Source organism: Suricata suricatta, chromosome 10 (assembly GCF_006229205.1).
Source record: "Suricata suricatta isolate VVHF042 chromosome 10, meerkat_22Aug2017_6uvM2_HiC, whole genome shotgun sequence".
NCBI classification, from domain to species: domain Eukaryota; kingdom Metazoa; phylum Chordata; class Mammalia; order Carnivora; family Herpestidae; genus Suricata; species Suricata suricatta.
Window position 1 is genome coordinate 124382577 of NC_043709.1, and position 22428 is coordinate 124405004.

The window sequence follows — 22428 nt, forward strand, 5'->3', positions numbered from 1 at the left end:
TCCCACACTTCCCACAGCCTGTCTTTCTCTTCCATTTGTTTCTCCACCGAAAGGGTTTTCCCCTCCATGCCTCCACTGCCCATTTTCTTGCTCCCGGTTTGCATCACTCAGTTCTGTCCCGCCAAGCTGTGTCTTTGCACCTGTGGAGATGTCCCCGTCTCTCTGCAGCTGGGATTCCCGGTATTCCAAGTGCTCTGACGTCGGGACTGCTGTGTTTGAGGGACCAGGGAAATTCCGATCCCTCCACTTCTCCTCCACTTTTATTTTGACTTTCAAAATTTCAGAGAGCTGTGTAGGTTTACAGTATTCTATCAGTTTAATGTATTTTATAGATATTTATTATGTGCTTCCCCTGGGTAAGGTCATTGTATTTATCTATAATTTTCTCTTTTTTTTTTTTTAAGTTTATTCATTTATTATTTTGAGAGAGAGACGGCACAGGAGGGGCAGAGAGACAGAGGGAGAGAGAGATTATCCCAAGCAGGCCCTGCACTGTCAGCACAGAGGGCTTGATCCCATGAACTGCATGATCATGTCCTGTTCTGAAATAAAGAGTCGGATGTTAAAATGACGAGCCATCCAGGCAGCCCTAAAATGTTCTTAAGTCCTCTAAGTACTTCAAATTTAGTATGTCCTGGTTTGAAGACATTGTTTCTGATCCTTTCTTATTTCCTGATTCTTTGTATTCTGCTCTGTCATTTGTTTTCCCTACCCTGATAAATAGCAGCACTGAAACAGGAAAAGTCTTGGATTCTAAACTTCCCTGAAATCTCCACATCCAGTCACTCACACATTCAATACTTTGTACCTCTCTACCATTTTTCGAATCTTATTACTATATTTCATTCTCTAACCTATATAAAATTTGGAATACTCTTCTGATTTTGCTTCCTTTATGTTCATTTTGCCTCACTGCCTGAGTGACCTTTCTAAAATATATTTGTGATGATGTTACTCCTCTGCTTATTTAATAGATCCCCATTATGTGAAGGAGAAGGTTCATATTCTAGCATAATAATTCTTGGTTTTTTTGGTTCAGTCCTTATGTTCCAGTAATGTCTTTCTATCCCATTTCTAATAACTGTGTTCCAAATTTTGCCATATTTTATAGGTGTTGTCACTTACTATATTATTTCATACTTTATCCTTTTGCTCATTATACCCTTTCTAGAATGCCATTGACACCCTCCCTGTGCACTTTGTGTGCCTTTTAAGATATAGCTCTGTTTTCTCAGCATTTCCTGAGCTTCCCAAATGCAACTGTTTTCTGCTTTGTGCCTTCACTGTACTTTATTCACTTCACTTGTAGAACTAGTGGATGATTTTTTTTGTTCTTACTTGTTTTCATGCATCTCTACCCCTACTAGCATATAACAGAGACTGTCTTTTCTTTGTATTTTCAGCTTCTCCCAGGATAGTGCCTATGACTTGAGAGATACAATATGCATTTGTCAGTCTCAGTGGGTGAGTCCCTTACCAAATGAATTAATGTGATGTTTTCTGAAGTTTGGTTTTTGTTTTGTGTTGTTTTCATAGAAAGGAGCAGCAAAGTCAGCAATGGAAGAAAAGTTAAATGATATTATTAAAGAAAATGCTCCCCAGGAGCAAACAGTGCATGACATTTTGACTTCTGCTGATGGAGCACATAAAAATAACAGAAGTGGTAAGTCAGTGGTTATCTGTGAGTTTTTATCAGTGACTAAATGCTAGTATAAAAAAATCTGAAAGTATGTAGATCGAAATTAATATCCATTTCATTAAGATATTTTTCTGTTGCTGTCTTTCTTTCTAAGTATCCCAATTACTACCAACTTTTTCTTCCTGAAAATCTTCAGCCTCCTAAAGATCTTTTCTGCTATTGCTTTCATTTTATTGAAATATTAATGAATGGAGATCCACTTACATATGTGTTTAAAATTCATAGTAATACATGTTTTCATTAATCTGTGACTTTATTTTATAGATATGATATCATCATTAGGATTAGGAGAAGAGGGAGATATAGACTCACCTTGGAGTTCTGAGGTACTGTCTTCTTTTTAAATATAAGCTTTGAGTGACGTTAAAATATAAAAGAGATGTTTCGACTTTACTCTCTCATCTCTGCATTTGCCTATAGGAACTATTGCCTTATATTTTTACCTATAATTGATAAAATAATTTTGTGTTAATTATGACAATACAGCATAATACAGTTTTGCTAATTTGAAAACTTAATGGAAGTTGTGTAGTACTAGTACAGAAAACTAAGGCTTAGAGGGAATTAGTTTGGGTTTTGAAGTTAAGTTATCTAAAAACTAAAGAACTACTCTAGGTCAACCCATGGACAAATGTATGATTCTGTGGTATACATGGATGTATCAAACTCCTCATGAAATTCAGAAAGAGTTTGGATTATAGTTTTTTACAACTTGAAACTTCAAAAGATAATGCCTGGGACTTGAAAATTTGTATTTGGATTGTCAGGTATATCTACAAGGAGCATTGGGATTTTGATAACAGTTTGATTTAATGGTGTTTCAATAAGTAAAAACCATTTTGGACATAGTTAAAATAACATGGCAGCCATGTTGTAGTAGCGTAAGTAAAGTAATGCTGACCTATTCTAAGGCATGACGACAACTATGGAAAGAGGTGAAAAGGGCCTGACCTCGTAGACTCGGGCAGCCGCTGCACGGTGCTGCAAGCACTGTAATTGAAGTCAAAAGACGTGCTAGCATGCTCGTTCCGTCACTGATTAGCTGTGGATCTTGGAAAAATTTGTTTCACGTTTTTGAGTGTCAGTGACCTCGTTCATAAAAATGATACTAATACTCAGCTCTTCGTTACATGTAATGAGCAAATGTGGTAACATTTTGTAAACTGTAAAAAGTGCTATAGAAATATAAGACAACATGATCACGGTGGTATTTAGTGACTTACTAAATATTGAGGATACTTTTTTTTTTGAATGTTTATTTTTGAGACACAGAGAGGGAGACAGATCTGAAGCATGCTCTGTGCTGAGAGCAGAGAGCTCAATGCGGGGCTTGAACTCATGAACTGTGAGATCATCACCTGAGCCAAAGTTGGGTGGCTAATGGAATAAGCCACCCAGGTGCCCAAAAATAATTTTTTTAGGGGTGCCTGGGTGACTCAGTCAGTTGAGCATCCAACTTTGGGTCTGGTCATGATATCATGGTCTGTGAGTTTGAGTCCCACATCGGGCTCTGTGCTGACAGCTCAGAGCCTGGAGCCTGTTTCAGATTCTGTGTCTCCCATTCTCTCCATCCTTCTCCCACTCATGCTGTATGTCTGACTCTCAATAATAATTAAACGTATCAAAAATTAAAAGAATACTGCTTTTAAATGTGAGGATTTCTGAAGGACAATAAAATGGCAGTAGTGTCAAGAAAAGAATAGAGTTATGGGCATTTGTTTTCTAATTTGGGGTATGTTAACTTTGAATAATCTATTATTAGAGACATCATGTAGGTATACATTCGACCCTTGAACAAGATGGGTTTGAACTGGGGGACGCCACTTACATAGATTTTTTTTTTCAGTAAATACAGTACCATCCTGTAAATGTTTTTCTCTTCCTTATGATTTTTAAAAAATTGTTTATTTTGACACAGAGAGAGAGGACAGAGCATGTGAGGGGGGAGGCGGGGACAAGAATCTTAAGCAGGCTCCACACTGCCAGCACAGTGTGCCAGCACTTGGGGCTCTAACCCACGAACTGTAAGATAATGACCTGAGCCAAAGTCAAGAACCCAACCCTTATCAGACAGAGCCACCCAGCAGCCCTTCCATTGGATCTTCTTAATAATCTTCTCTTTAGTTTTTATTGTAAGAATACAGTATGTAATACATATAGCATAGGAAACATACGTTAATCGACTGTTTATTTTATCACTAAAGTCAGCATTTGGTTATATTAATTCTGACCTTCCATGCTCAGTTTACAGAGTTAATGGTCAAAAGAGGATTAAGAGGTAGATTAGATCTAGAGAGCATATACAAGGGCTTCTGTTTTTTTTTTTAATTTTATAGTTTATCGTCAAGTTGGTTTCCATGAAACACCCAGTGCTCATCCAGACAAGTGCCCTCCTCCATGCCCATCACCCTCTTTTCGCTCTCCCCCTCACCCATCAGCTCTAAGTTTATTTCAGTATTCAAGAGACTGTTTCATGGTTTACCTCCCTCCCTCTCCCCAACTATTTTTCCCCCTTTACCTCCCCCATGGTCCTCTGTTAAGTTTCTCCTTTTCCACTTATGAGTGAAAAGATACGGTATCTGTCCTTCTCTACCTGACTTATTTCCCTTAGCATGACACCCTCGAGTTTCATCCACGTTGCTACGAATGGTCAGATTTCATTCTTTCTTGTTGCCATGTAGTATTCCATTGTGTATATATACCACATCTTCTTGATCTGTTCATCAGGTGATGGACATTTAGACTCTTTCCATGATTTGGCTATTGTTGACAGTACTGCTATGAACATTGGGGTACATGTGCTCCTATGCATCAGCACTCGTGTATCCCTTGGGTAAATCCCCAGCAGTGCTATTGCTGAGACACAGGGGAGTTCTACTGATAGTTTTTTGAGGAACCTCCACACTGTTTTCCAGAGCGGCTGCACCAGTTTACATTCCCACCAACAGTGTAGGAAGGTACAGGGCTTTTATTTAACTATACTGGTTTTTAATATATACTTTTCATGTTTTAAAGTCGAATTGCTTTTAAAGTAGGAAATTCAATAGGAGATTAGTAGTTAAGTTTTTTGGGATTCAAAAGTTATATGTGGATTTTCGACTGCATGGCCATCAATGCCTTTACTCCTTGCACTGTTCAAAGGTCAACAGTATCTTGATTAGGTTTTGAGATCTTCTCACTGGGATTATTGTAAATGTTGTGACCTTAATAAATTTGTTATTAAATACCGAATACATACCAGGCAGTTAGATACTGAGTGTACAAGTTGAGAGGTTATGCTGTAGTGGTAGGTGCAGAGAAATAAGTAAACAGCAGTCCCTTATAAGTCACTATGACTGCTTCATATAAAGAAAATGGAGAATGTTAGGTTAGAGAATATTGGGGGGTTTGTAGTTTGATGAAGATGAGAGTGGGAATGGAGTTTTGGCAGCAATAAGATCTGAGTGCGGCAAAAGCTGCCCAGTGCGAGATGAGAAGGACCAGTCATGTGAAGATCCTGGAGACGGACATTCTGGACAGAGAGAATCATGGATGACCGATGTGATCATCATTTTACTCTAATGTCGTGGAATGACCAAGAAGTAGGAAGACCCACCCCATCATCATAATCATTACTACCGTTGTGTATGGAAAAGAAAATGTGCATACTGACCTAAGTGCTTGGCACATTTTAGGTGATTAATAAATACATGTTCTTACACTTGTCTTATGAAAACTTACTATACTTTTTTTTAAGAGTTTCATGCCTGTATTTAAAAATCTTTTTGCTATTATTTAAACATAATTTTAAGAAAAGTTTTTCTTAGTACCTTGCCATTTGATCCAACCATTTTTTCACCAATCACAATTTCAAGCCATTGCTTACCTCAATGAAGCAGCAGCTACAACAGTGTTTTGTTTATACTCAACATCATCTACTCCAAGGTTTCTTATCATGTGAGAGCTATCAATAACACTAAAACAAAATTCTGCCATTCTTTTAGAAGCAGTTTAAATTTATAGCAAGTATACTTTTAAAGAACTTGTTAAGTACATATTTTAAAAGTCCTTTCATTTTGGTCGGAAATATAAAGTAAGATGTTTTGTTAATTCCTTTTTTGAAGTGTATATATATGTCTTCTATGAAAGTCTTTATTCTTGTTTTCCATGTCCAGTTTACAGAGTCAGTGGTCAAATGAACATTAAGGTACACTTAATCACGAGAGCGTATATGAGGTTTTGTATTTAAGTGTTTTGGTTTTCAATATTTTTTTATTTGTAAGTCTAATTGCTGTTAAAATCGGAAATTCAGATTTTTTTCTTAGAAAAGGATTGCGGAATCTTTATGCAACTCATTATTGATGCTAATTTTAACAGAGTATCTCTGAAAATTCAAACAAAAATGTCGATCATTTCTCTGGAGCCACAGATAAGAAAGGGCAAGGTATATTAAATGGACAAGTAGAAGGTAAGAACTGCATTTTATTAAAAGGTCATTTGACAGAATGCTGATTTAAAGCAGGAATACTGATATATTCTGAAATCTAAAAAAAAAATCACCTATTAAATGCATACGAAAGGAGAAAAAGATGGGTGAAGGAGATAAGTTACCTGGTATCAGCAACAGATTATACTGAGAGTGCCACTAAAGGGGCTAAATTACTAATTCTACTTCAAAATACTCTAAGACCTAAGGAACCTCAGGAAATAAGAAAAGAGGAAAAGAGGGAATGCTGAGAAAGGCGGAGAGTACAGGGAGTAAGTGATGGAAAGTAAGCAGGTATTTATAGTGTTTATTGTGGAAGGTGATAAAATAAAATAGTTCTTTAAAAGGAAGAGCAGCCTGTTTGAAATGCAGGAATAATATATCGTGAGCTTCCGGTACCAGAACTTCTCAGAGTAGTATACCAAAATTTTTCCCTCACTGCTGGGGAGACATTAAAGACTGACATAGCTGATTATCAGAGTTATGTCCTTTCTACCAGGGATGAGCATAAGCATCTGTAGTCAGCTATAAATGTGGATACCTTAATGTTATATAAAATGGAGGTACTTCATAAGATAGTATGATTTAATGCAAAGGGGAATTAGAAGGAAGAGGAGAGCAGGGTCAGTTAGAGGGACGTCAAGGAAGCTATAGCTCTGATAAAAAGTCCATTAGGAAGTTTATGGCTTTTAATACAGTTTCATTTTGGGGGCCTTGATAGTGACACGCTTGATACTAGGTTCCAGAAAACTAAGTTAAGGGAAAGGAATGCAGCAGCCGACTCCATATGGGCCAGAATTTCTCAAAGTTAGTGAATGAACCCTTTGAGTACCTTGTAAAAAATGTGCCTTGTGAGCAGGTGTGGGATTCTGGATTCTGTCTGACAACCTCTCAGGTTGATGGTAGACCAATGTTGGTGGTCCTTAGGTCATGAACTCAGTAGCAAGGGTGTAGACTTCCCTGTAGAGAAATCTGAAGAGCCATTGGATAGTTGGAGACCTAACAGGATCAGGGAAAAATGTTACTTTGCTTTTATTTCTGAGCATGTTTATAGCCAAAGGGGAGCAAAGAGATGTAAAAATAGAGGGTATAGATGTAAGGTACTACTGCGAAACAAAGAGGAAAACTATGGTGGAAATAATCTATAAAAAGAATGTAAAAGCAGAACAATCAAAACCATAGATCCAGAAATTACTTTTGAAAAGGAGGCGTAGTGATGGGAAAGAGAGAAGAAAGCCTGGTGTGTTAGCTAGGGAATTTTGGAGTTGATTAGGAAACTTGAGAGAATTTATCTTAGATGGCTGGAGTGTACTTGTACTAAAACAGAAAATTAGATCACAGCTACTCCAAAGAATACTAAAAACAGGTGGAGTACTAGAATTGGGGTAAAACCTAGCTACTCATTTATCCTCCTCAGATCTATCAGGCATCAAAGAAATATGTTCCATTTATATTCCTTATTCAAATGAGATTAATTTGAATATGGAAGCTTTGTTTTTTTTAGACAGCTAATTTTTTGATATGATAGCTATTTTTTTTTAAAAATGTTTAGTGTTTGTTTATTTTTGAGAGAGAGTGCAAGCAGGGGAGGGGCAGAGAGAGAAGGAGACTCAGAATCTGACATAGGCTCCAGGCTCTGAGCTGTCAGCACAGAACCCAGTGTGGGGCTCGAACCCACGAACCATGAGATGATGACCTGAGCTGAAGTTGTATGTTCAACTGACAGAGTCATCTAGGTGCCCCATGATATGATAGCTATTTTATAAAAGCCTTTTAAAGACTGACATGATCTACCAAATCAAAGTAATTTTATAAATCAGAGAATTCATAGGGTTCATTTCCTAAATGCTAAAATGGTTCTTTTCACTAAATATGACACTGATTTCAAAATAGAAAAGATTTTTATATCTAAAAATTTTGTGGGAATTAAATTTATTTTTCTGTTTTTGATAACCATATTTCCATATTGAAAGCTTATTATACGTTATTTCTTAGATGTGTTTTATATACCTTCTTGCATGAGTGGATCAAGAAAGTTTAAGATGGCTAAACTAGAGGATACAAGAAATGTAGGCATACCAGTAGCCCACACGGGTATGGACAAAAATGAATGCTTTTATTAACTCTTATTCTACAAGTGTAGTACCAAGCTGATCAGTTCAGTACCCTTTCTCTGATGAAAAAGAAATTATGCCTTCAACTGAACTGTCATCACAACTGGGTAGTGACTAAATTACAGGACGAATTGAAGAACATGGTAACTACTTGTAGGATAATGGTACAAGTGACCCTGCTCTGCTACACTAAGGTGTGCTATTGCATTCTGCCATCGGCTTTCACATTGTCCTCTCAGGGGCATGAATTGTTCCTCTAAGGAAAGATCACTTTTCTTCCTATCAGTCAGCATGTTCACATTGGTGTATGTGCACTTTTCTATTTTAGTTTGTCATTTGAAACGAATCTTACCTTTGAAATCCTAACTGCATGTTCTGTGGAGCCTACATTCCTATTTATTCTTCAATATTAATAATGGGTTCATATTTCTGTCTTGTCACTGTCTTAACCCACCTTCCTGTCCCCAAAGAAATAAAACACGAAAACCTGATGTAGTCATTTCAAAGCAAAGCATGAGTATTCAGCTCAGTACTAACTGCATGAATGTATAGTTGGCTTTGATATTTACATATTGTTGACTATATGTCCCTTTTGCTTTTTAGATCCTGCTGAAAAATATCCTGACTTGATGGTAAAACTTTCATATTTTTTCCTGAATTTTAAACTACAGATTGCATGAAATGTGCATTATGTCTTAATCATATTGTTTCAATGCCCATTCAGCCTACCGTTGAAGTGGAAGATTCTGTTCCTGATACAACAGTAGGAAAGAAGGCTATACAGACATCCAGCTCAGGTAAATTTTATGATACAAATTTAACTGTGGAAAGAAGTACACTACAATATTTGAAATGCTCACAGTCTTCTAATTTGTAATTTTTTTGGGTGGCAAATGTAGTCGAATGATTTGACATAAATAAGGTAGATGTCATTGTTGATTTCTGTGTTTGAACAAAAGGTATTTATAAGAAAAAGATTTTTAAAATGTAAGCTTTAGGGCACCTGGGTGGCTCAGTCAGTTAAGCGTCCGACTTTAGCTCAGGTCACGATCTCATGGTTCATGAGTTTGAGCCCCGCATCGGGCTCTGTGCTGATAGCTCAGAGCCTGGAACCTGCTTTGGATTCTGTGTCTCCCTCTCTCTCTGCCCTTCCCCTGTTAGCACTCGTGCTTTCTCGCTCGCTCTCTCAAAAAATAATAAACATTAAAAATTTTTTAAAAATGTAAACTTTAGCTCATGTTTCTTGTTTTATTTTGAAATCCTAAAGTTCCCAAGTTGGAATCCCTTTACTTTTTTATTTTTAAAGTTTTTAAATGTTTTTATTTATTTTTGAGAGACAGAGACAGTGCGAGCAGGGCAGGGTCAGAGAGAGAGGGAGATACAGAATCTGAAGCAGGCTCCAGGCTCTGAGCTGTCAGCACAGAGCCCGACACGGGGCTCGAACCCACGAACTGTGAGATCATGACCTGAGCTGAAGCCAGATGCTTAACCAACTGAGCCACCCAGGTGCCCCTGGAGTCTCTTTACTTCTTAGTGATTCCCAGAGATTATTAGACTCCAAGATTTTCCCAGTGTTAAAAATCCTTATTTGAATTCTGACCTTTACCTAAAGTTATACTTGCTAACATGTCCATTGTGTTTTAACTTGATTTCATGTTATTTAAGTAACATCTAAAGCCAAACATTTTCTGCTTAACAGACTGTGTGTGTGAATATATTTATGTATGTAAGGTGTCTTTGATTATTACACATGGGGGAAGTAATTATTTTTTTATATTTAGTAGATAGAGTCTTTTACAACAGTAATTCTGAAACTTTTTGACTTTATATTCCTTACCATTTAAAAATTATTGGGAATTCGAAAGAACTTCTATTTAAGTGGGCTGCATCTGTGGATATTTACAATATTAGAATTAGAGCTGAAACATTTAAATTCAGGTACACATTCTGTTAGCCATTAGAGCTGTGACCCACAGTTGTGATACTCTTACATGCCATATCCTTAGAATACTCTATTGTACACTTAATATGAAAATGAGAATGAAAATGTCAAATAACATTTAATATTATTGTGAAAATAGTGTTGACTCTTGGACCACCTGAATGGATGGGTCTTGGGACTCCAGGGATTTTCAGATGACACTGGAGAACTTTTAAACCATGTAAATGGTTTGTGGATGTGAAGTGATAAAGGGGCTCTTGTGATGAAATGAGCATTTAAAAATTCCACTTCTACATTTGTTTTCTTTCACTTGTCTGAAGAATCAGACAATCTTGTTTTTTTTAAAAACGGAAAACATTTTTGTTACATTGTTCATTTTCTGTCTGATGGCACTGTATTTTTTTGGATATAGCGTACACTGAGACTTACCTTGTTTTTACATGGCAACAATTATGTCACTCAAGGGTTTTATTTCTATATAAAGATGATGTTTATCCAAGACTTGAAAACTGAATTCGGATGATATTGGCACATTGAGGAAAGACCATCATTGTGATTAACGTACCATTCATTAGTTTTTTTCTTAAACCCATGTCTTTAGAACACACAATGCACATTTAAACATAAAATAAGTGGTTAGACATAGAATTTGTTACTAAGAAATTCGCACCTTGAGCAACCTTAATTATTAATAAATAAAGCTTTTGTGGAATACAGAATATGTTATAGATCTGCTTGAATGAATCAAAGTATATAATAATAAAGAATAAAATAGACCAAAAGAGAGACTAGGCAAATTTATCTATGTGAACGTCAAATAAAGGACATGTAAAATACAATAAGCTCTGAAGGAGTAGTTTGGGGAGAGAGGAGGAATTCTCTGACAAATGAATTTATAAAAATTAGTCGAGTATGTATTATTATTTACATTCTAATAAATGACACTTGGTTTTCACATGTTTTCATTTGGGCTTCTAAGAGTTTTACCCTCAGTAATAAGAATTCTCAAACAATTGATGATTTGACAGTTGATGATAAATGTCCATTTGCATCACAACCAATGACTAAAAATAAGTATCTAAAGAAAAGATTAATATTGGAACTCTGATTCTGTTAGAGAATTGTAAGGTCCATGACCTGTGTGAATCATGGTCACCAGAAACAGAGAGAGTAAAAAACTTAATGAAGCATAGAGAATTCAACCTCTCTGTGGTTTCACCGTAGTTATGATTTTTAGAAAATAATTTTGTGGCAAATTTTACTTTGTGTTTATTCCTTTTATGTAAACTACAACCAGAGTATTTTTAGCAAGACATTTGCATACTTCCTCTGACTAAAGCAACATACAAATAACAAAGAGTATTAAGAGAAAGTAATTTCCTTTACGCTAGTATTTAGTGTACAGTGGAGAATGGGTAGCAGGATTATATTTAGAACGTGGAGACTAGTTGGGAAAACTAGGTAGAGATCTAAAGATTGACTATTCAAAACATAGTTTCTTAGCTTTATTTCTATAGCTCTAAATTTACAAGTATTGGTCATACTATAATCACTGAAACTAAAAAAGCACCTTCCCAAACAAAATATTAAAATATTTCCTATATTTTCTATGACTTTATTTTAGAGTTGGCTTTCTCAATGTGAATCATTGAGAATTTATTACATAGTGTCATCTTCTCAGCTGTGTACACATAGTCTTTCACCTTGTTTTTATTATTTTTAATGAATAGGTAGTTCACAGGAATATTGGTTTTAAAGAGTGCCATATTGGGGCGCCTGGGTGGCTCAGTCGGTTAAGCCTCCGATTTCGGCTCAGGTCAGGTCTCACGTTCGTGGGTTCGAGCCCCGTGTCAGGCTCTGTGCTGACAGCTAGCTCAGAGCCTGGAGCCTGCTTCCTGTTCTGTGTCTCCTTCTCTCTGCCCCTCCCCCTCTCATGCTCTGTCTCTCTCTGTATCAAAAATAAATAAAAAGCATTAAAAAAAAATAGTGACATATCATTTGAAAATAATATTTGGAAACTCAGTTTTAATTCTACTAAGACAGTCTATTGACTAACCATATCTAATGTGTGTTCAAATGTGTGTACTAAAAGATGAGAAGAAAATTGTCAAATAGTAGAGGAAAACATTGCAGCAATGTTTACGTATCAGGAACATACACCTACAGGAAGGGCGTACACTGATATAAGCGTAAACAGCAATAGTAATCTTGGAAACCATGATTACTGCTGTAGTTGAGTCTTAGCGTGTTATTAAAGAGGTACTGTTACAAGTCTTTTGTAACTTTATGTGTTCCTACTGTATTTTAAAATGTTTCTGATTGTTTTGTTCATTGATGTTAGGTGGATGAATTTGTGAATGAATCTTTGAGATGTTTGTATGCATTTAACCTGGTGATAATCTAGTATTTCCTAAATGGTTTGTTGAAGTTTTAGATAATTATAAGTATTTCTTAAGGAAGTGAATATTCAGCCAAAGATCAATTTAAGCTCTCAAATGATAAAATGTTATTTTCTATTTTTATGAAGGTTACAGCTCTTATCTAACCATTCTAAGTCATCCATTTTAATTAAATATATAGATTTGTCAACTGACGTACCGTTAGAGATGACATCAGAGGAAGAGCAAGAAAGGCCTGATGGAAGTGAAAATAACCATCCACGGGTATGTAAAACTTTAAATTTCCGATTTTGTATTGTTTTCCCTGCTTTTAATAATGTGACATAGTTCAAGTGAAATTATGTTTTGAATGAGCATTTTAAAGTCAATAGATTATAGTTTAGTATTTAGTTTTTATAAAATCTGACAAGTTACAAAACTTAAACTATTGTTAGAATTTACAGTAACTTATAGCTAAACTTTATCCTTGGAATCGAGGCAAAAAAAAAAAATCCTGTTGTTTGCTTCTTCCATTATTGTAACTTCCTTACATGATAATGAAGGTAACATCAAATAGTGAATCATATGTGACATGTTTAAGCAGAAATTATGAGCAATATAACAGTGATGGCCACTGACTGCGATTCATGTAGAAGGAGTAATTCTTTTCAGTGGTTCGAAATGTGCAGTTTCATAGTGCCAGTCACTAATGCCAAGATCAAAGGTGTGTTACAATTTTGGTCTCTGTAGTTGGCTTCAGAGAATGGGGTCATAAAAGGAACACAACTGCCTATTGTGGCCTCATGCCTTACAGGATGGGACTTCTGTAGTTGGGTTATACACAGTAGCTTTTTTTTTTTTTTTTAATGTTTCATTTATTTTGATACAGAGAGAGACAGAGCATGAGAGGGGGCGGGTCAGAGAGAGAAGGAGACACAGAACCAGAAGCAGGCCCCAGGCTCTGAGCTGGCCGTCAGCACAGAGCCTGATGCGGGGCTCGAACCCACGAACGTGAGATCTGACCTGAGCCAAAGTTGGAGGCTTAACCGACTGAGCCACCCAGGCGCCCCCACAGTAGCTTTTTAAGTTATTTCATTTTAGCATAGGAAATCCGTAAGTATTGTTAACATTTTTCTCATCCACAATCAGTGGACATTACAATATATAAGAACTGGGTGCAAGTAGATAATCTGTATTGATGTCCAACACCATTATAATATATCACTTGAATTTACTTTTCTTTCTCATTGATATTCATTGATTTTGCCTCCTAATACTTTAAAGTTTGCCTGTTCTCTAGTTATTAATCTTTTAAAAAATACTCAAAAGTACTTAGGGCTCATTATTTAAGGGATGATAAGGTCAAGTGTTTTTAAAGTTTGTAACATTAAAAATCATCTAACTTTTTGGTAGATTTAACATGTAATGAATTGTTTAGTTCAAAATAGTTGACAAAATTAAATTTATGAGTTCGTGTTTTTCTTCTATCTTAGGCTAAGGCATGTTATTTTTCACTTCTTATAGGAAGTTACAAGTCAGTAACTTGGGAACAGCTAACCATAGATTAAGAAATTTGACCGTTAACTTTTAATTATTTTTCAATTTATTTGTCCATACCTGATTCCTTTTTTTTTTAAAGAATTTTTTATGTTATTTATTTATTTTTGAGAGACAGAGAGAGTGGGGGAGGGTCAGAGAGAGAGGGAGACACAGAATCTGAAGCAGACTCCAGGCTCTGAGCTGTCAGCACAGAGCCCCATCTGGGGCTCAAACCCACAAGCCGTGAGATCATGGCCTGAACCGAAGTTGGACGCTCAACCCACTGAGCCACCCAGGCGCCCCTGTCCATACCTGATTCCTTAAGGAGATAGTTATTTTACAAACATGTATCCTGGCAGAAAAGACATCTGAAAATCAAACCAAGTGGAAAGTATCCTTCCACTTTTGTCTCTGTAATAAATGACGCTGGAACCAGAAATGAATGAGGAGTGTGATAGAGAGGATGACATGTCTGTATATTCAGGACTTCCTTCTCTGCACGAGAAGGAGGAAATGTGGATCAAACAAGGCAAATCAGACTGGAAAAAGAACTGAAAACTTATCACCAGTGAGTTAAAGCAGAAGTTTGGTAAAATTTGAAAAAAATACAAAATTGCTGTTAATTTTGAGGAGGGACCACTACATGCTAACTCTAAAGAAGGCACAAACTTCAAGGAAACACCTTCTAATTTGACAAATAATATACTTGATTGTGAGGAAAAAGATGCATTTGGAGTGTCTGTCTCTGCAGTATTTCAGGCACTTCTTGAACAAAAAGAGCCTAGTCTTGAAAGAGTCTCTCTCGTTCATACTGTGGTTTGTGGAATATGCTTGGCAGTCATCTTCTAAGCTTTCTTTAAATGAAAATAAATCAGACTGTGAAAATGATAACAAACCACTTACTGAGCATGTTTTTAACAAAAATGAGAATTTTTTTAATGATACAGTATATAAAAAAAGTAAGGAACCCACTAGTTTCATTTGAAGTGAAAGAAGAGTTTGACCTGCAAAAGGCAAAAGTGATGAACCAAAATACCACTGATTGTAAATTAGACATTGGACGCACACCCCAGTCTAGTAATTCAGAGAGCCTTTTTGATTTGTGGCGTGCCCGCTCCAATCACATGAAACACATGATTCACACAAAAAGGCAGGATGTTTCTGCTGTTAAAACACAAGGAAACAGAAGCAATACATGACTTGTTCCAGAAGCCATTTTATGCAGATAATGACACTACTAATAGCTATGAAAATATGGAGCCCGAATTAGAAAATGCCAGTTTCCAAGCATTTAAAGTATAACTAAGTGAAGAATTACATCAAGATATGCAAAGGTTTAGGAATGAGATACTACATTACAAGTAGAGTTCCTGGATTTGGAAAAAGAGAAAGTTCAACTTCAAAAAGAGGTGGAGGTTTGCTGTTACTCTTGTTTTTTCTCTTCAGCAATGATCTGATCCATTCAGATTTTCCACTTATGAGAAAAGGTATGTGTATAAAGTCGGATTGTCTAAATATGTAATTTTGTCTGGAAATTATTTTTGCTCTCTAAAAAATAGGAGTTCAAGAAAGCATTCTTATGATTTGTTTTTTTTTTTTAAAGTTCTCTTTCAGTCTTCCAAGGAGCATATAAACTGGGAAACTAATTTAGCTCTTTTAGTACCATGTGACATCATGAACTAGAATAACCATAAAGAAATTGCTTAAAGAACATAATCATCTCTAGGGTTTTTTTTCATCTATTGGCTTGAATATAAATTGCATTTCCATAAACAGTAAAATGGGAAAGAAGCGGTAACTAAGTGATGGATCATAAACATAGATTTCGAGCTTCATCGATCTATTTATGGCTTCCATATTTACAGTCTCTTCTGCTTTACTCCAAACCTTGGAACTTTGAATTTCAACATGACCACTTTGAGATATTTTTGATAGCAAATATTTATATTATCACTTTTTTCACTTTTTTATCGTCATTTTCAGAAGTTTGTGTGAGTCAAACATTCACATTATGTTTAGTAAAGTATGGTACATTTTGACATGTATGATTTTTACGATGTAGGTAGCATAAACCTTCAGCAAACCTTCAATATTTAACTCCCAAGGGATTAAACTGAGTTTTGACGTGTGTTGGGTTTAAAAATAGACAAAATCTAGAGATCTCCTCCTTTGAAAGAAAAATAGCTAATCTCTTCATCCCCTATGAAGGTATAAACTTACTGTGCCAAAGTCATACTTTTAATGTATCTGATTAATTTAATAAAATTGTGGTACTTTATCTGATTCAGCATCAAAGAATTGTATCATCTCTTTTGGTGCCATAAAATGCTAGGTAATGCCATTTTAGGAACTTTGGACAAATCATTGAACCCTTTTTTAGTTTTACTCCCATTATCAGTAGAACATGGGAATAAAGTTGATAACTTCTCTTATACCTCTCCCATAAATTTATGGTTATTTGAAATTTGGAGAGCATTACTGGTTTCCGAGAAATCCACCCTAACACCCGTTTTATTCGGTTCCTTTTGTGTTGTGGCAAACTTTGGTTCATCAGTTTTAGTGAACTCTGACCCTTTCTTTGATAACCTTAGGATCCATATGAAAAAGAATTGTAAAAGGCAGTTAGGGAAAGAAAAGCTGAGTGCAGAAAGAGGAAAGCTTCCTTCCTTTTTGTTACTGGAGCACCACAATGTCACATCATTTAAATCTGGCTGCTTGTAAAGCCCTAGCAGTAAAGCCAGAAAAGGACAAATTTTGTCTTTGTCTTTTTATTTCTTTGTGTCTCTTGGTCAGATGGGGTAGGAGGTAGGGTGGGGAATGTAAGGTAGCAAAGCCTGGATTTGAGTAAGAGTACAAAATTAAGAAAGCCCTTTTAGAAATTTTGGGAAAGTCTGCTTCTTTTGAAATGAAACAGACTGTACAAAAACTTACAATTACTTGTAATGATAAAGTAAACACAAAATATTTTTATCAGTTAAAATGATGACAAAGTGTCAACTGATACAATTAATGAAAAAATTTCTTTCTATTGAGTAAAGTAACAGTTATCCTTCGTATCTAACTTTCATTAAAGGTTGAGGAAGAAAAGCAGCACAGAAGCAGTGAAATGGATGCATCAGAAAACACACATGATGCTGTGGCTCCGGGCTTACTTCAACAAAGCAAGAATGGAAAAACTGATAGTCATCAATTTCCTACTATAGAACCTGAAGATTCTAATAGGTAAGATCATAGCAATATTTATTTAATAGGTAATTGTTATTTTCTTTTGAAACAAAATTGTATGGTTTGAGCGGATGTTCGTGATTAGCCGATTTTATATTTTTAATGGAGATATTCTAACGTACCTGCTAATAGGAGAAATGCAAATGAGATACCATTTTTTGCAGTCATAGCAATAAATATTTTATTAAAATAACCAAAGTTAGCAAATGTGAGGAAAATGACATTCTTATACACTGTGGCACAATGAGCTTGGTAAATCCTTTCTAAAGGGTGATTGAGCAGTGTGTTTCAAAATTTAAGATATGTCAGGGGGCCTAGGTGGCTCAGTCAGAGAAGTGTCCAACTTGGGCTAAGATCATGATCTTGCAGTTTGTGAGTTTGAGCCTCGCATCAGGCTCTGTGCTGACAGCTCACAGTTGCAGAGTGCATAATTAGCTTTGAAAACTACAAGAGACAGAAAGCAGGCCAAAATGATGAAACTGAAGAACTCTCCTCTAAAGAATTTCCAGGAAGGAGTCACAGCTATAGAATTGCTCAAAACAGGTAGAAGCAACATAGTGGAGGAAGAGTTTAGAACAATTGTCATAAAATTAATGGCTGGCATTGAAAAAGGCATGAAAGACATCAGAAGCTATTGCTACAAAGACTGTGGAACTTAAGAATAGTTGTGATGAATTGAAAAATGCTGTAAATGAGGTGCATAATAAAGTGGAGGAGGCCACTGCACGGATTGAAGAGGCAGAGAGTAGAATAGGTGAATTAAAAGGCACAATTATAGAAAAAGAGGGAGCTGAGAAAAAGACAAATTGATCCAGGAGCATGAAAGGAGAATTCTAGAACTGAGTGATAGACTCAAACGGAACAATATCCGTATCATAGGAATTCCTGAAGAAAAACAAAGAGAGAAAAGTGCTGAAGGGGTACTTGAACAAATTATAGCCAAGAACTTCCCCAATCTGGGGAAGAAAACAGATACAGAGAACTCCTCTCCAACTTAACTTGAATTGATCTTCTGCAAGACATATCATAGTGAAATTGGTAAAATATAAGGATAAAGAGAGAATTCTGAAAGCAGCTAGGGATAAAAAGGCCCTAACATACAAAGGGAGACCTATCAGAATAGTCACAGAACTGTCTACTGAAACTTGGTAGGCCAGAAAGGAATAGCAGGAAATCTTCAAAGTGATAAACAAAAAATATGCAGCCAAAAATCCTTTATCCAGCAAGCCTATCATTCAGAATAGAAGGAGAGATAAAGATTTTCTCAAATAAACAAAAATGGAAAGAATTAATCACCACTAAACCAGCTGTACAGGAAATCCTAAGAGGGACTACATGAAGGAAATATTGCAGTGAACACAAGGTACCAGAGACACCACTACAAGCACGACCCTACAAGAACACAATGACTCTAAACCCATACTTTTCAATAAGAACTCTGAATGTAAATGGACTAAATGTTCCAATAAAAAAACATAGGATAGCAGAATGGATAAAAAACCAAAATCCATCTATTTGCCATATACAAAAACTCATTTTAGACCTGAAGATGCCTTCAGATTGAAAGTAAATGGATGCAGAAATATCTATCATTCAATTGGAAGTCAAATGAAAGCTGGAGTCACATACTTACATTGGACAAACTGGAGTTTAAAGTAAAGGCTAAAATAAATAAAAAATGTTAAGAAAAAATAAAGGCAATAGCAAGAGATGAAGAAGGGCATTATATAATAATTACAGGGTCCATCCATCAGGAAGAGCTGACAGTTGTAAACATCAATGCACCGAATTCGGGAGCACCCAAATGCATAAAACAATTACTCACAACCAGAAACAGTCTTATTAATAGGAATGTGCTAATTGCAGGGAATTTCAATACACTTAACAGCAATAGATCAACTAGACAGAAAATCACTAAAGAAACAGTGGACCTGAATGACACATTGGAACAGATTGATTTGACAGATATATTTAGAACTCTACATCCTGAGTCTAGGGAATTCACTTTCTTCTCAAGTTCACATGGTACAAGAAAGACCACATACTGGGTCATAAAACAGCCCTTAATAAATATAAAAGGTTTGAGATCATACCATGCACACTTTCAGATCACAATGCAATGAAACTTGAAGTCAATCACGGGAAAAAATCTGGAACACCTCCAAAAACATGGAAGTTAAGGAACACCCTCCTAAAGAATAATTGGGCCAATCAGGCAATTATTGAAAAATTTTAAAAACATATGGAAACAAATGAAAATGAAAATACAACTATCCTAACTTCCAGGGATACAGCAAATGCAGTCCTACGAGGAAAGTATATTGCAATCCAGGCCTTCATCAAGAAACTAGAAAAGCACAAATACAAAATCTAACAGCACACCTAAAGGAACTAGAAGGGGAGCAGCAACGGTACCTCAAACCCAGCAGAAGAAGAGACATAATAAAGATCAGGCAGAAATAAGCAATATAGAATCCAAAAGAGCAGTTGAACGGATCAATGAAACCAAGAGTTGGGTTTTTGAAAAAAAACAAAACAATAGTAAACCTTTTTGATACTACTCAAAAAGAAAAGAGAGAGCACCCAAATAGATAAAATCACGAATGAAAGTGGATCTATAACATCTAATCCCTTAGAAATACAAGCAATCATCAGGGAATACTATGAGAAATAATATGCTACAAACTGGATAACCTAGAAGAAATGGACAACTTCCTAAAAACACACATGCCCTACCAAAATTCAAATGGGAAGAGATAGAAAATCTGAAAAGACCCATAACCAGTGGAAAAAATTGAATCAGTCATCAAAAATCTCCCAATGAACAAGAGCCCTGGGCCAAATGGCTTTCCTGCGGATTTCTACCACACATTTAAATGAGAATTAGTACCCATTCTTCTCAAGCTATTCCAAAAAATAGAAATAAAAGGAAAACGTCCAGACTCATTCTATAAAGCCAGCATCACTTTGATTCTCAAACTGGACAGAGACCCAACAAAAAAAGAGAACTACAGGCCAATATCCATGATAAATACAGATGGAAAAATACTCAAGAAGACACTAGCAAATCAAATTCAGTAGCATATAAGAAGAATTATCCACCATGATCACATGGGATTCATTCCTGGAACACAAGGCAGATTCACTATTCGCAAATCAATGTGATACATCACTTAGCCAAAAGAAAAGATAAAAACCATGTGGTTCTGTCAAATGATGCAGAAAAAGCATTTGACACAATACAGCATCCTTTCTTAATAAAAGCCTTTGAGAAAGTCAGGAAAGAAGGAATTTAAACATCATAAAAGCCATTTATGAAAAGCCCACAGCTAATATCATCCTCAATGGGGAAAAACTGAGAGCTTTCCCCCTGAGATCAGGAACACAACAGGGGTGTCCACTCTCACCACTGTTGCTTAACATAGTGCAGGAAGTTCTAGCATCAGCAATCAGACATCAAAAGGAAATAAAAGACATCTGAATTGGCAAGATGAAATCAAACTTTTACTTTTCGCAGATGACATGATAATCTACCCGGGAAACCCTGCAGTCTCCACCAGAAGCCTAGTAGAGCTGATCCATGAATTCAGCAATGTTGCAGGGTACAAAATCAACATACGGAAATCACTTGCATTTTCATACACCAATAATGAAGCAGCAGAAAGAGAAATCAATAAATTGATCCCATTCACAATTGCACAAAAAATCATAAATACCTAGGAATAAGCCTAACCAAAGATGTACAAGATCTGTAGGATGTAAACTATAAAGAAATTCTGAAGAAAATTGAAGAAAACACAGAGACATGAAAAACATTCCATGCTCATGGATTGGAAGAATAAATGTTGTTAGAATGTCATTACTACCCAAAACAATCTACACATTCAGTGGAATCACAATCAAAATTACAGAAACATTCTTCTCAAAACTAGAACAAACTTAAATTTGTCCTAAAATTTGTATGGAAGTACAAAATACTCCGAATACCCAAAGTAATACTGAGGAAGAAAATCGAAACAGGAGGCATCACAATCCCAGACTTTAGCCTCTACTACAAAGCTGTCATCAAGACAGTATGGTATTGGCACAGGAACATACACATAGACCAAGGGAACAAAATAGAGAACCCAGAACTGGGCTCACAAGTGTATGGCCATTTAATCTTTGACAAAGCAGGAAAGAGTTTCCAATGGAAAAAATAGGTGCTGGGAGAACTGGTCAGCAACGTGCAGATGAATGAAACTAGACCAGTTTCTTACACCACACATGAAAATAAACACAAAATGGATGAAGGACCTCAATGTGAGACAGGAAACCATCAAAACCCTAGAGGAGAAAGCAGGAAACAGCCTCCTTGACCTCAACCGCAGCAATTTCCTACTCAACATGTCCCCAAAGGCAAGGGAATCAAGAGCAAAAATGAACTATTGGTTAATTTAGATAGATAAAGCTATCTAAAATAAATATAACATGCTTCTGGACTGCAAAGGAAACAATAAAATAAATAGGCAACTGATGGAATGGGAAAAGATAGTTGCAAATGACATATCAGATAAAGGGCTGGTATCTAAAATCTACAAGGAACTTACCAAACTGCACACCTGAAAAACAAATAATCCAATGAATAAATGGGCAGAAGACAGTAACAGACCCTTCTCCAAGGAGGTCCTCCAGATGGCCAACAGATGCGCGAAACGATGCTCAGTGTCACTCAGCATGAGGGAAATACAAATCAAAACCACACTGAGATACCACCTCACACTGGTCAGAGTGGCCAAAGTGAACAAATCAAGAGACTATAGATGTTGGTGAGGATGCGGAGAAACAGGCACCCTCCTACACTGTTGGTGGGAATGTAAACTGGTATAGGTACTCTGCAAAACAGTGTGGAGGTTCCTCAAAAAATTAACAGAACTCCCCTGTGACCCAGTAATAGCACTGCTGGGATCTACCCAAGGGATACAGAAGTGCTGATGCATAGGGACACATGTACCCCAAAGTTCATAGCGGCACTGTCAACAATAGCCAAATCATGGAAAGAGCCTAAATGTCCATCAACTGATGAA

The 22428-nt window shown here is 36.2% G+C and overlaps 1 protein-coding gene across 1 annotated transcript in view; it reads left to right on the forward strand.

Annotated features, from left to right (window-relative positions):
- The window catches only part of LOC115305366 (ankyrin repeat domain-containing protein 26-like), a 115012-nt gene that overhangs the window by 35713 nt on the left and 56871 nt on the right, over window positions 1-22428 (forward strand). The window contains exons 10-17 of the mRNA XM_029955586.1: window positions 1537-1663; window positions 1964-2025; window positions 6056-6146; window positions 8160-8258; window positions 8882-8910; window positions 9003-9075; window positions 12801-12883; window positions 17211-17359. Coding sequence (XP_029811446.1) covers window positions 1537-1663; window positions 1964-2025; window positions 6056-6146; window positions 8160-8258; window positions 8882-8910; window positions 9003-9075; window positions 12801-12883; window positions 17211-17359 — 713 coding nt within the window. The remainder of the gene's footprint in view (window positions 1-1536; window positions 1664-1963; window positions 2026-6055; window positions 6147-8159; window positions 8259-8881; window positions 8911-9002; window positions 9076-12800; window positions 12884-17210; window positions 17360-22428) is intronic.